Consider the following 15,154-nt stretch of genomic DNA (forward strand, 5'->3'; position numbering starts at 1 on the left):
AGCTAAGCAACAGAGTGCATGATGGTCGGTTACGACGTCGAAAGTCTGTCCGTATAAGGACGAAACTTGCTTAATGCCCACACAATTGCGAGGCACTCTTTCTCGGTGACTGAGTAGTTGGTTTCTGCTTTTGTGAGTGCGCGGCTAGCATATGCGACGACGTAGTCTAGAATGCCGGGCTTACGTTGCGCGCGTATTGCGCCAAGACCGACGCCGCTAGCGTCTGTGTGCACTTCGGTCGCAGCAGTGGGGTCGTAATGGCGCAGAATGGGTGGTGACGTAAGCAGGCGGCGCAGTGTGTCGAAGGCTTCGTCACATGCTTGGGTCCAATCGGAAAGATTAGCAGGGCCAGCAAGGAGTTTCGTAAGTGGTGCTATATTCGACGCAAAGTTACGGACGAAGCGGCGAAAGTAAGAGCACAAGCCGACAAAGCTCCGCAGTTCTTTGAGTGTAGTCGTCTTAGGAAACTCGGCGACCGCACGAAGTTTGTCCGGGTCTGGAAGAATTCCATCCTTTGAGACAACATGACCAAGTATTGGCCGCGAGATCGAGCGGAGTCGCCACCTGGCGGCTACTGGCTGAAGCGCGCCTAGTGTGGATTGCTCCCTGCGTCGTCTGCTAGCCACGTTGTGTTTGCATGTGCGCGTACGTCATGCACGTTCTCAAAGGGCGGTTTGTTCTGTTACGTTAGCGCGAGCTTAACTGCTCGTACGTATACCTAACATGGTGTACAGAAGCAAATGGGCTTGCTCGGCTGCATGCGCATTGTAATAAGATCAGTGAGTACGACTTTCGAGAGGGCTGTGTATTGGTGTCGTACCCTTCGTTCGCCAGAATCATTTCAGTGTTGGTGCCGCTTTCTGGTTCAAGCACATCCTAAAGTGCGCTTGGCATAGCCCCAAACATGTGGAGCATTAAAGAGTGTGTGAATGCAGCGTTTTAGCGAGTCGGTGGTAAACAAAAACAAGGCTCATGCACTTTCGCGTTGTTGTTAGGTGTATAACTGTGGCACTGTAGTTCATGATGAGCTGTAGCTTTGCTTAAGATGTCCTTTTATTCAACGGTTGTTGTCCCGCTACAGCGAAATATTTCTATCAAGTGAAGTCTGACATTTCGGCACTCAAACTGTCCCCTAAAAATAAATAAAAAAAAGCAGACAGTGGAATGACACGGCAGTGATATAACGGAGTTGCCGCGCGCAGTTTTAACTTGGGGCGAAATTTATGTAAACCACCCGTGTGCTTAGATTTAGGTACGCTTTGAAGAACCCAGACGTTAAAATTATTCCCGACGGTGTGCCTTACATTTATGTCGTATAATTTCACGCAAAACCTCATCCTTTTTTTTACATTAGCTTGAGTGTTTGTGTGGAGTATAACTCCACACAAACTCCAATCTCCAATCTATAACTCCAATCTATAAGATTGATGGAAGGCAGCGGACATTATTAGTTTGAAAAAAAAAAAGACACTTATTCCATAAAATAACCGGACACTTGTTGCATCACTGTCGTGCGCGTAATCAATCGATGAAAGATCTGTGCTAAACTCTTACCTGCGTATGCGTATTCGCATGAACATTGCTATTGAACTCATTGCGCACGAATATGGGCTGGTATACAAATGAAGAAGTAAACACTTTATTTCAATCGTGCTACAGCAGTGCGTAGTACATAGAACACAAGTTAAACACGTACAGAGAAAACAACAAGAAACGTCATATAGTGCGTAAGCGCAGACTGTCATCCAGGGCGAGCATCCCTTTCATCGGCAGATTACGCTTCTCTCACTAGTAATAGTAACATTGGATGACCTTCGTGCATCGATTCAATAATGAAGAGCATATATATTATCAGTCAGCTGCAATCAATGCATTTTATTCGCCGACAATAGGCCCAATTAAACCGCTTACAACGAAGCGTCGTTGCGTGTATTTGTATACGCGCCGCCGACCGCCTCTCCACACTAACGCGGTGACGGTGCTGCCACCTATAGGTTGATCTCGCGGCGAATAGTGAGTTGGCGAGCCCCGAAGCGGCACTTCTTCAGATTGAGCTGAAGGTTGGCCTTGGTAAGGCACTGAAGAATCGTGCGCAAACGGTCGACGTGTGTAGGAAAATCTGGGGAGAACACGACAACATCATCGAGGTAACATAAACATATCTGCCACTTTAGGCCGCGTAAAATTCTGTCCATCATGCGCTCAAGCCTTGCAGGCGCATTACACAGACCGAATGGCATTACTGTGAATTCGTACAGGCCGTCTAGAGTAACAAACGCTGTTTTAGGACGGTCACATTCTGCCATCTGGACCTGCCAGTAACCTGAACGTAAGTCCAATGACGAAAAGTATTCGGCACCTTGTAGGCAATCGATGGCGTCATCGATGCGGGGAAGAGGGTAGACATCTTTCCGCGTAATTTTGTTGAGACGTCGGTAATCCACACAAAATCGAATCGAACCATCTTTTTTCCGCACTAGCACTACAGGTGAAGACCAGGGACTAGAGGAAGGCTCGATGACACCGTGCTGAAGCATGTCATTCACTTGCTCCGCGATGATATTCCGTTCCGTTGGTGATACACGGTAGGGCCGTTGCCGCAACGGAGTGTGACGGCCCGTGTCGATATTGTGAGTAACTGTGTGGTTTTACTCAGTGCCTTCTGCGGGAAGTCGAACGAATGTCTAAACTCATGAATAAGCGCAATAAGCTGTGCCCGTTTATCCTGAGGGAGCTCGCTTACGATGGGGCGGTTGAATACATCTGAGGAGACGTCATCCTAAGTAAAACGAGGAGTCACAGCGTTCAAATGAAGTTTTGGTTCAGTTTCACAGGATTCAATGGGCATGATAGCATTTTCGTCTACAGGCTGGACGTGGCCAAGCGTCTCGTTAATGTGCAAAGTGAGAGGGCATACGTTGGGGTTGCAAACCAATATTCCCGTCGCATGCTGATGAGGCGGCAGAACGGCAAATGGCAGCGATGTACTGTGGTGGCGACAGAAAACGTCAGATGACGTCAACACAACGGTAGTGCCAGAAAATTCAGCATAGTGGACAGGAACTATGACGGCACTGAGAGGAGGAACGTCAGTGTCAGTGGCAACAACAAGCTTGGAGACATGGGGTCGTTCTCTGTCGGTAGATGGGGCCTCAGAAAATACAGAAAGTTCCACCTGTGCGCGAGCGCAGTCAATAACGGCGTGGTGGCGTGACAAAAAAATGCCCTCACCACCCCGAAGGAAATCGTGAGGAAATGCGAATGCATTTCTTGCGCGGAGAGTACACGGCGTAGTAATTTTAATGGCGTAAAGCTGGACACATCGACAATACGACAGTTGTCGAGCCACTTCCTCGCGCACATATCCTTTGATTTCTGACAGCAGCGGGTTATGCTCACCACCGAGGGTCAACGCCGCGAGAGTGTCGTCTGTAGCCGCTGGCCGCCGTGTCAAGAGCCGTTGCTTCCGCAGTTCCTCGAAGCTCTGGCACAGAGTGGCGAGTTCGGACACGGTCCGCGGGTCCTTGGCCAGCAGCACCTGAAAGGCGTCCTCGTCTATCCCCTTCAAGACGTGTCTAATCTTGTCTCCTTCACTCATCGAAGGGTTAAGGCGCTTGCACAAATCGAGTACGTCTTCGATGTAACTTGTGAAGCCTTCTCCTTGCAACTGTGCACGCCCCCGTAGGCGCTGTTCAGTACGGAGCTTGCGTACCTCTGGGCAACCGAACACATCGGCAATGCATCGCCTAAAATCACTCCAGGTGGTGAATTTTGTCTGGCGGTTGTTAAACCAGAGGCTTGCGACCTCTTTCTGGTAGAAGGAAACATATTGCAGCTTGGAAGGGTCGTCCCACTTTTTGCTTGCGCCCACCTTTTCAAATGTGGACAGCCAGTCTTCTACGTCTTGCTCATCGGTGCCGTTGAAGAAAGGTGGATCACGCAGGCGTAGCGCCGTGGGCACGACGACCATCGGAGGTTGGGTCGTGCCTTGCTGGGCGGTTTAGTCGGCCATTTCAGGGGCAGCGGGTAGTCTCCTGTTTCGGAGTTCCAGGTTGAGTACCCCGCACGTCCATCACTCTGATACGGGGTTTATTGACGCAAGTAGCACTTGGGCAGGATGCCTATGGACGCTTAAAGCGGGCGGCGACAACCGACACAAGAATCGCAGCGCTGGCACCAACAGCTCGCGCTTGGGTCTCCCAGCTAAGTTGGTGTCCCACTGCGGCATGTTGTTCTTCTTCCTCTTTACAGGGGCAATATATAAGCATGCCTAAGCAGCAGGCCGACCTCACTGTCGTACACACGCCTCATAGCATGCGCCTTTCTTGAGTCATTCGTTCGTGGAACGCGAAGGAAGTGTGGTGGGAGGGTTCGAGCAGAGGCGGCTGAGGAGGCAGGCTGAAGCCCGAGGGCCGTGGAGTAAAGACACACGCTCCGAGTTTCCAGCAGAATTCCACCCACTTTATTCCAAACACGCCCTTTTATGTTACATAGCAGAGGGCGCCCCATAACCTACTCGGCTAACCTTATATCGGCAGTTGGTGCTCATGCGCCCTTTACATCCCCCCTTTTTGGAAATTACAGGAAAGCAACACCTTGCTATCAGGTGTGCAACATAAATGTCTCATAGCACACTAAAAATTCAGCCGCACCAGTGGCCTAACACAACTTCCAGACCGAGTGCGCACAACCGACGCAGGCGGACTTGAGGGAGCAGCCGGAGAAACGGGTGGCGATGGGAGAAACAGCGCCGGTAAAATTCGTCATAGACATAATTGCATCTTGCCTAGAGTACATTTTTAATCTGTGTTTGTCAACAGGCGTTTTTCCTCGTAGCATGCAGACGGCAAAGGTGACAGTAATATTTAAAAAAGGCGACAAGAATAATCTTTCAAATTACCGCCCTGTATCAGTGTTGCCTGTTTTTTCGAAAGGTTTAGAGAAGGTGATTTTAGCGCGGTTTTGTTCGTTTACTGATCACTTTGGTATCATAAGTCCTGCACAGTTCGGTTTTCGTAAAAACAGGTCAACTGAATTAGCCCTAATGACCCAAAAGGAGTTTATATTGCAAAAATTTGAGGAAAAGAAAATGGTGCTTGGAATTTTTCTCGATTTTTCTAAGGCCTTTGACCTTATCAGTCATGATGTTTTGCTTAAAAAACTTGATAGCTACGGTATTCGCGGCGTAGCTCATTCTCTTATTACGTCCTACCTTCAGCACAGATCACAGTTCGTAGCTATAGCCGGGGACCAATCGGAGTTGAAATCTGTAAGAACAGGCGTCCCACAGGGGAGCATATTGGGTCCGTATCTCTTCATATTGTACATCAATGACATAGTCAATGTTGATCCATCTGCTAAGTGCGTAATTTACGCAGACGATACAAGTCTGTTTTTTGATGGTAACTTAGGTTCTGCAATGTCAAATCGAGCCAATAAGACGCTTGCAAGTATACAAAAGTGGGCGACATGTAATTGTCTTAAGATTAATGTAGAAAAAAACAAAGGCGGTGATGTTTCATCCACGCAACAAACAATTTCAACTATCCCCCATTAAATTAAATAATACCGAAATAGAAATACTATCGTCTTTCAAATCGCTTGGCGTATATTTCTCTGAAACTATGTCGTGGGATTGCCAAGTGAATCACTTAGTTAGTAAATTATCTAGAGCAATAGGTACTATGCGTCGCCATTGTAACTATCTTCCTACATCCATTAATATGATGTTATATAATTCAATGTTTCTTTCCCTAGTTCAATACGGAATTCTAGTCTGGGGGACGACTTCAGCTGAGAACATTCGCAAGCTGACGGTATTACAAAAAAGAGCAATACGCCTTGTCTCCAGGGTGCCATATCTTTGGCATACTGCTCCTTTGTTTACAAAGCTTAGAACTATAAAAATTGAATCTTTGTACACATATAGGCTTTGCCGCATGTATAGAATGGAAAAAAGTAAGAATGATAACGCTTTAACAAAATTGGCATCCTTACAGCAACATAATTCTTTTTATAAATTTCGTTATTTAGAACCTTGGATCGTTAACAAAAACAGAACTAAATACGGTGACCAAATGCTACAGTTTTGTTTACCTGCTGCTCTAAATCAATTATACAAAGAGAATGGTCTCAGTGTATCAACTCTGTCGTTAAAAAGGCTACGCGATGTATTTATGTGATTGCTTGTGCTGCCATGGGTCCATTTGTTTGTTTTTTTATATGCCTTTAACACTTCGCCTAATTTCTTTCCCTTGTTTTCATATGTTTCCACAATAACCTTGTTTATTTATTTCCGACCGTGGATGTTTATTGTTTTTTCTGTTTTAGTTAGTCCATTGATTATGTATATCGTGTGTTCGACCGCTGTGAAGCCGCCTAGTGTATGAGGTGGCCAGGTTCCCCTCAAGCTGCTCAATGCAGCTTTTTGCCTGGTCATCCTCGCAACCTTGTTGTTGTGAATAAACAATTCAATTCAATTCAACTTTTAGAGGAGTAAGTGCCCTGGTAGTTGGACTGCTGCACACAGGCTCTGGGCGAGTTGGAGTCTGTGGCAGGCTTTCGGATCCTTGTGTCCGTGGACGGGAGCTGCCGAGGTCTAGACCCCCTGATCACGGAGGCTGCTGCGGAACCAGATGTCTCCGGTTGCGTACGAGAGCACCTGCATCCGTCTGGACCACGTAGGAGCGTGGACGCTGCGCTAGGCTAAGAACAGTGCCAGCACAATCTGCGTCGCGAATCTACATTCGCTGTCTCTCCTCCAGGGGCCGCAAATCTTGTGCAGCATGTCGACGGTCAAAGTCTTGGCGCTGGCGACGTCGTTGGGCAGTGTCACGCCGGTGGATGTTGGCAGCGTTAGGCGGTTCTGGAAGCAACGCGGCCGTTGGGACCGGAAAGCTAGTCCTGAGGCTGCGCCCCATGAGCAGCTGAGCAGAGCTGTACCCGGTCACGCCAGGTAGATTGCGGTATGCCAAGAGGGCCAAAGGCCAGTCCGGAGACTTCTTGAAGAGTTCCCTGACCGTCCGCACCATTCGCTCGACTTCTCCATTGGACTGCGGGTACGTGGGACCACTGGTGACGTGGGGGAAGCCGCAGCTCTGTGCATGAATCAACAATGGGAGCAGGGCACGCTGCCCCAGGAATAGAAATCAGGTAAGGTGACTTTAACCATAAAAATAATAAACCGTTAGACCTTAAGAATATGAGACCGATCTGTCTTACCTCATGTACAGGAAAGCTGATGGAGCATGTAATCCTAAATCGCCTTAACTGCTACATGTAGAAGGAAAAACTGTTTCCCTCTACCATGTATGGCTTCCGAGCGGAACTCTCAACTCAGGATGTCATGTTACAGCTTAGGGAGGATGTGCTCAATCCAACTTTCCCACACATCACCAGAGCCATCCTCGCATTGGACCTGACCAAGGCCTTCGATAATGTTTCGCACTTCTCCATTTTACAATCTCTTAGAGAACTAAACGTGGGCTCCCGCACGCACAGGTATGTCACTGCTTTTCTCATCAACAGGTCCGTCCGCCTACAATTAGGCAAATTGAAAACCGATCTCTCTACGCTAGGAAGCAAGGGAACGCCCCAGGGAGCGGTTTCGTCCCCGTTTCTTTTCAACGTTACTCTCACCCCGCTAGCACGGAAACTTGCCCAACTTCCTTCCATCAAACACTCCTTGTACGCGGATAACATCACCATCTGGGTCAATGTCGGCTACCATGGCGAAATTGAATCGAAACTACGGTTGGCCGCTGACACTGTTGTTAAGCAAGCTTATAGTATTGGGCTCACCTGCTCGGCGGCTAAATCGGAACTCCTAGTTATTGACATCAAAAAGCGGGATACCTGTAACATTCAAGTCATACTAGATTGCACCCCCATTCACAGGGTTAATAAAATAAAAAATTCGGCAGATCCCACGTACCATGGAAGTCGATATTATGCGCAGCATGCGGCGGGTAGGTGACTGTGGCGTAGCTTTTTTTACTAAGCGACACGTTACAAAATTACGCTAAAGATTTGTATAAATTTTATACACACAGATATACATGAAGAGACGCATATATGTTGTATAAACAGTTCTTTACGGTTGGGTAACGCTGCCAATGGCAACGTCGGTATTACCTACACCAGAAGCGGTAAGCTGATATATAGTGCTTATACGTGTCCCGACAACGCAGCAACGTTTCACGAACCCGTGTTCATGTGTGCAAGAAGTTCTTGACAGTTCTTGAACAATATCATCATCATCGTGATGAGTGAGCACCAGCAGCTGGTCATGACTTGTCATAGGATTCGGTCGTGATCGTGGTGACGAGGGGTCCATGGGTAGTGAAGTATGTGGCATAGTAGAGCTGTTGGAATTCGTGGATGCCTCGGTCATTTCGTCGACAAATTGTCTGTCGACAGAGCCGGCGAAATGCCGGAACCTGAAGCCACCCTTCGCGTTGGTGAGGTATAGGCCGTCGAGGCGGTAGGTCTGGATAGTGCTACGTAGACCAACATGAGTGGATGGTGTTTGTCGTATTTGTAGACTACCTGGGCGTATGTGACCTACGTAGCCTAGTCTACAAAGCGGCTGTCAATCAATCTGGCAACATCCTCGGTCAGCATGAGGCCATCGCCCAGCTTCGAAAAAATGAAGAGGACCCTGCGTCGTTCTGGTGCACGAAGTGCACTTTACGGTGCGGTGATGTGGATATCATACGTAACTTTCGTTAATGTATTCCTGCGGGGTCGAGCAATGCTTCAATATAGCTTGCTATATCATAGAAATGCAAACGTAACGTTTATTAGACTGCTATAAAAGTGGAGCCAACACTGGAACTACAGATGTTAATCTGATATGACGCCTGTATCGTTGGAGTACACATCGTAGGAGTATCATGTAGTGTTTATTGCTTTCTTGTAAAATTAGACAGTCAGCACCGCAACCACAATTGACGTTGCCCCGATATTTCGCCTGCGTAGGCTGTTTTTCCAAACCAGCTTATAGACCTGGCGTGGCTCAGCGGTACAATACCTGATTGCCATGCAGAATCCTTGGGTTCGATTCCTGCTGGGATCCTAATTTTCATTTTTTCCATAATTTGAGTCAACGCTGCTGATGTTGGTTTTCCTTAACGCTTTTGCATTTAAGTTACCAATGTCTGTTCTCGCCGTTACTGTGTAGATATAAACTGTCAATCACCTGTGGCGCATACCCGTACACCGCGGCCCGTGGTAAACGGGTATGTGCCACACGTGTCTAGTGGAAAGGGTTTGACGACGTACGCGACAGGATTTTAACGTTATTCATGTCATGACCCGGCAATCATATTTGTCAAATCCTCTTACCCTCCCATGCAAATTTTGGTCTACACCAAGTTAAGGAGGCGATCATGAGAGCACCCAGACTTAGGCGGCTAGATAGATAGATAGATAGATAGATAGATAGATAGATAGATAGATAGATAGATAGATAGATAGATAGATAGATAGATAGATAGATAGATAGATAGATAGATAGATAGATAGAAACGCTCAAAGTACCAGAGGTTCGCTAAGAAATGCTTCGCATTTAAAATTTTAGGCCTTAATATTTCCGACAATGGCTCCAACGCTGAGACCATAAAGTTAATCCGCACTTCGGTTCATAATGCAGTTTCCTTAATTAAGCGCATTTGCAATCTTCATCGCGGCATGAGGGAAGCAGACACACGCCGCCTCATTCAGGCCTTTTGCCAATGCAGAATCACCTATTCCATCCCCTACCTTTATCTAACATCTACGGAGACCGAGAAGCTCAACAGACTCATCCGCACTGCCTATAGAACTGCTCTCCATCTCCCTAAATCAACAGCCACGGATATATTACTTCAACTAGGGGTGCACAACACTCTGGGAGAGCTCGTAGAAGCGCATCTCTTCAGTCAGTATGAAAGGCTATCGCTTACAGAAACTGCTCAAGTACTGCTGCGCCGACTTGGAATCAACGTTCCTGGTCATACCACGGCCACGCACACACTTCCAATCGCTGTTAGCAGCAACCTATGCATTCCGCCACTCCCCAAAAACACTCACTCAGAACATAATCGAGCGAGACGGGAAGCTAGAGCCAAGGCTATTCACAAGCGCTTCCCTCCTAATTCTCCAGCAGTATACGTAGATGCGGCCGAATATGCAGTTCACCCAGCTTTCGCAATAGCCGTTGTAGACGGATTTCAAAACCTGGTCGCTAGTGCGTCCATTCCCAATTCGACAGAATCCCTGGAAGCAGAGGAGGCGGCAATGGCCTTAGCAAATGTCCACTCCTCGGCTGGGTATATTTTCTCTGATTCTAAAACTGCAATTTGTAATTTCGCCACTCTCAAAATCCACTTTCCGGCAGCTAGAATCCTTGAGTTATCTCCTCCGCCTGATCGCCGCATCACCCTCCTCTGGGTCCCTGCGCACAGTGGACGCCCAGGCAACACGGCCGCTCACACCCAAGCCCGAGAACTCGTCAACCGGGCTCAAAGCGACCTGCCTTCGCTTCGCGGTGCCAGGCACTGACTCCTCATCTACCACGACGTAACACTCTTTTACCGAAATTCTGTGGCGATTCTGTGGCGCAGACTTCACCCGGCCACAATCACGACTCATTTCCTTCTCTCCCTTATTACGCATGACGAAACTTCTCATTGCAACATGTGTCCTAGCACCAGAGCCGACATAAATCACGTCTTTGTGAATTGTCCAAACCCAAGCCCCCGTGGCAAGGGTCAGAACACCAGGAGCGATAGGAGGCTGCTCTGCGCAGCTCGCAAGCGGAGTTACAGCTCCGGACAGTGGGCTGGGTCAGAGGGGTCAGAGGGGTACAGAAGTGGCCTGCCACCTAGAGCGGCCCGAGGGCCCATCGTCGTCCTGTTTCCACTTCCCCCCACACCCCTCCTCACATGAATCTTTCATGAATAAATAAAGTTGTTTACCTACCTACCTGGGCGAAGACGCGGAATTCTCCGACAAAAATTAAGGCCCAATATCGCTGATACGGGTCTCTGAGATCCCATGCCTTGCGAAGACACTTTTGATGATGGAGATCATCGCTGTGGACGTCGTCGAGCGAAGGGACAGTACTTCTGTGTACCTCGAGTAGTAATCTACGAGGAGAAGATAGTCGGCTCCTTCGTGATGAAAGATGTCCACCCCAACTCGCTCCCAGGGACGGCTAGGCGTCACCGTAGGCAGCAGTGGCTCTGCTCGCTGTACCCGCTTGGTGGCACAGTTGGGACAGTTCTCCACCATGGTCTTGATCTGGCTTCCCATGGTCGGCCACCAGACAGCTCCCCTGGCGATGGCGCGGTAGCGGTTCACTCCGAGGTGCCCGTCGTAAATGAGGGAAGGGACGTGCTTCCGCAGAGAAGCGGGCACCATCAGGCGTCCACCACAGAGGAAAAGGCCGTCACCGATACTGAATACGACCTGGTAAGCCCAGAACTGAGCCATGCTGAGAGGCAGATTCTCTTCCCGAGGCCACCCTTGCTCACAGTACTGTATCGGGCACGTGTTGTTCCCCTACAGCCGACACGGCATCGCACATGCGCAGTGTACACCTACCAAGGTATAAATATGGCAAATGCAATAAAGCGTTCCCATTCTTGTTCTGCACCCTGCTGTTGCCTCCGTCATTTATCAGCACGATACATGGTGCCAGAAGTGACAGCCGTGCCGCCAGCGAAAAAGCGGTGATGGAACTAAGGCCTCCTGAACCCTTGCAGCTGACGGGTAACCTGGCTTCGAACTGGAAACGCTTTAAGCAAAATTTTGACCTGTTTCTCCGGGCGACAGCGTCGAAAGAACATCCCAGGACCGAATAGTCGAAAGCAGCCCTCCGTCTCAGCGTTGCTGGAGACGACGCCCTTGAAGCGTTCAGCACCTTCCAGTTCGTGGACGGAGAAAGCCGGGAAGACTACGGAACCGTCGTGCAAAAGTTTGAAGCCTACTTCTCTGAAGTGGGAAATGAAGTTCACGAACGATACAATTTTCGCTTGAGGAACCAAGCTGAGAGAAGGCAGTTTGAAAATTTTCTTCGCGACCTTAAGAAGCAGGCAGAGCAGTGCAACTTTGGATATTCAATAGATTTAATGGTGAGAGACAAGTTAGTGTGTGGCACTAACGATGCAAAACTACAGGAGAAATTGCTTCAGGAAAAGAACCTAAAGCTGCAGAAAGCGGAAGAAATGTGCGAAGTTGCAGAAGCGTTGACGCAAAGGAAGGCGGTCTGGCGCAAAGGCAACGATGTGACAGACTCTATCGCAGAAATGACAGCAACGAAGTGTATAATAGGCAATCGGCGTCAAGGCAGCGATTATCGGTGCACGAAGTGTAACCGCCAGCACAAACCACGCCAGTGTTTCGCTTATGGCAAGCGATGCAACGTTTGCAACAGGCTTCATCATTTCGCAGTGTGCTGCCCGACACAAATAGGCAAGGACGAAGTAAGGGAAGTAACCGAGCAAGGTGGTCCTTCAAATAGGCAATGAAAGCAGAAAAGGCAAGGACTGGAAAGTGACGGCACATGTTTCCAATCAAGAAGTAATGTTTATGGTTGATACCGGCTCCCAGGCTAACCTCCTGCCTGAAAATTCGACGACGCAAACCACCTAGAAGAAAAGGCGAAGGGAGTGGTCTACGAAGTTCCTCTCTCCTGGGGTTTACATCGGCCACACCGGCCGATGCGTAAACGATAGAGCGAGGGCGCATGTCTTTCGATAAAGAATAATCTTTTCGCACATTTGTCCATGCACTCCGGCGCGTGTGGATGTGAGGCAGGATTTCCCAATATCAATATCCTAGGTAGAAGCAAGGAGGTGACTGAGCGAGAGATGCTAGAATTCGCTGGTGCTGCGTACTTTAGCAGATTGGACGCGAATTCCGAGTTCCACCAAATTCCTTTAGACGAGTGAACATCCAAGATATGCACTTTTGCAACCCCATTGGGCAGATATCCGTATCTTCGGCTGTCTTTCGGGATTTCATCTGCACCGGAGGTTTCGCAGCAGACAATGAGCCATGTTTTTGACGGTTTGCCAGGCGTTCATATTTACATCGATGACATCCTAGTGTGGGGCAAAACGGAGCACGATGATAGACTGACGGCAGTGTTGAAGGCGGCTCAGAAAGCTGGATTGACGCTAAACGCACCAAAATGTGAATTTGCGTTGACAGAAAAATAGTTCTTAGGTGACGTGATCAGTTGGAAAGGCATATCACCCAGCCCGAAGCTCATTCAAACTTTGAGGAATGTGCCGCCATCGAAGGCCGATGTTCAGAGCATGCTCGGGGTACTAAACTACTTTGGCAAGTACGTCCCACGCCTATCTGAAAGAATTACGCTACTGCGTGACCTTATCAAGTCTAAAAACATTTTTGAGTGAACTGAAAACCACGCAAATAAATGGAAAGCAGTCGCTCACATCTTAACTTCAATGCCAGTGCTAGCCATCTTTGATCCCAGAAAGGCAATTAAGATGACATGCGATGCTTCAAAAGGTGGCGTAGTAGGTGCAGCGCTTCTGCAATGTCAGGCGGACAACTGCTGGCGACCAGTTGTCTACGCTTCCCGTGTCCTGATGGAAGCCGGTATGCACAAATTGGAACAACGGTATGCACAAATTGAGAAGGAGGTATTAGGCATTGTTGTTGGGTGCGAAAAGCTCTATCAATTTGTGTAAGGCCAGAAATTCATCATCCAAACCGATCACAAACCATTATTTCAATAGCATCCAAGGAACTTTCTGGCATGCCCCCGCGCTTGCAGAGATTTTTTCTGAGGCTTATGAAATACTATTCATCTTTGCAGTTCATCCCAGGAAAGGATCTCGTAGTAGCAGATATGCTGTCACGAGCATCCCCATCGATTGGAAATGACAACACTGGGGCAACGGAGGACGTCAACGTTCATGCCGTGCAACTCACGGGTGCAATGGTCACCGAAAATACGCGTCGCAAACTAGCCAACGCATCTGCCCAGGACGACTACTTAAATGTGGTCATCGGCAAGGTAACCGCTGGCGAAGAGGTACAAGGTGAATTAAAACCATTTTCTGCCGACTCGACAGTCGTGAATGGAGTGTTGTTGAAGGGCAGCAAAGTCGTGGTACCGAGAAGCATACGGCGCGAAATCCTAGATAGGGTTCACGCCGGACATCTCGGATTGCGCAAGTGCAAAGAAAGAGTCATAAGTCTGATTTTTTGGCAAGGACTGAACAGTGATATAACTCAGCTTATTCAGAGCTGTCCTACTTGTAAGAAACATGCCTACAAGCAACCGCAAGAGCCTCTTCTGTTGCGCGAAACTCCAGCATGCCCATGGTATAGGGCTTCATTCTAAAACGACAGGGCGTGCAAACACGGACAGAAGAAAGAAGTCAGGACACCACAAACGCCGACTAACAACTGAATAGATGAACAACGGCGGAAAAGAAAGAAGGCACGAAAACTTATCTGCGCATGCCCATGCAATAGGCGTTTTCACGGCTGCCAATAAGCTAGGTAAGACATGCGCCGCTGTGCAGAGGAAGAAGCGAGTAAAAGACAAGAAGCGAACCGATATTTGTTTCGTAAAACATACAAACAAATTCAGTAATTACCGTACAAGTGTGGTGTATAAGGTTCCTTTCAGCTGCGGCCGCTTCTACGTAGGACAGACGGGCCACTGCATTAACCAGAGATTATTAGAACATAAAAGATCGCTAACCGGAGGCTCGCCTTGTAATCTTTCGTTACATCGTCGAGAGTGTATATGCACGCCAAAATTCAATGAATGCGCAGTTTTCTACCGACATAGGAATGAAGAAACGCGTCTGATGATTGAGGCATGGCATACCGAGAATAGTGGTAGCGCATGCGTGAGCCAACCGTCGATTAACTTGCATAAAGATGAAATCAAATGCCTTAACAGTTATCTTTCGCGTAGGCCCCCACGCGTGCCGGATTGATAGGTTCGCCTATTGCATGGGCATGCGCAGATAAGTTTTCGTGCCTTCTTTCTTTTCCGCCGTTGTTCATCTATTCAGTTGTTAGTCGGCGTTTGTGGTGTCCTGACTTCTTTCTTGTGTCCGTGTTTGCACGCCCTGACTTTTCAGTATGTATAGTGTTGGTGCAGACATATTTCAGTATGCCG

The 15,154-nt window shown here is 48.4% G+C and overlaps 1 protein-coding gene and 1 pseudogene across 1 annotated transcript; both read right to left on the minus strand.

Annotated features, from left to right (window-relative positions):
- Positions 1 to 4,634: 4,634 nt before the first annotated feature.
- Positions 4,635 to 7,031, minus strand: LOC125759996 (uncharacterized; annotated as a pseudogene).
- Positions 7,032 to 10,998: 3,967 nt separating this feature from the next.
- LOC119405904 (uncharacterized protein K02A2.6-like) lies at positions 10,999 to 11,475 on the minus strand. The gene has a single exon (XM_037672728.2). The coding sequence runs from the start codon at positions 11,473 to 11,475 to the stop codon at positions 10,999 to 11,001; it is 477 nt and encodes a 158-aa protein (XP_037528656.2).
- Positions 11,476 to 15,154: the final 3,679 nt, after the last annotated feature.

This window comes from Rhipicephalus sanguineus, chromosome 9 (genome assembly GCF_013339695.2).
Source record: "Rhipicephalus sanguineus isolate Rsan-2018 chromosome 9, BIME_Rsan_1.4, whole genome shotgun sequence".
NCBI classification, from domain to species: domain Eukaryota; kingdom Metazoa; phylum Arthropoda; class Arachnida; order Ixodida; family Ixodidae; genus Rhipicephalus; species Rhipicephalus sanguineus.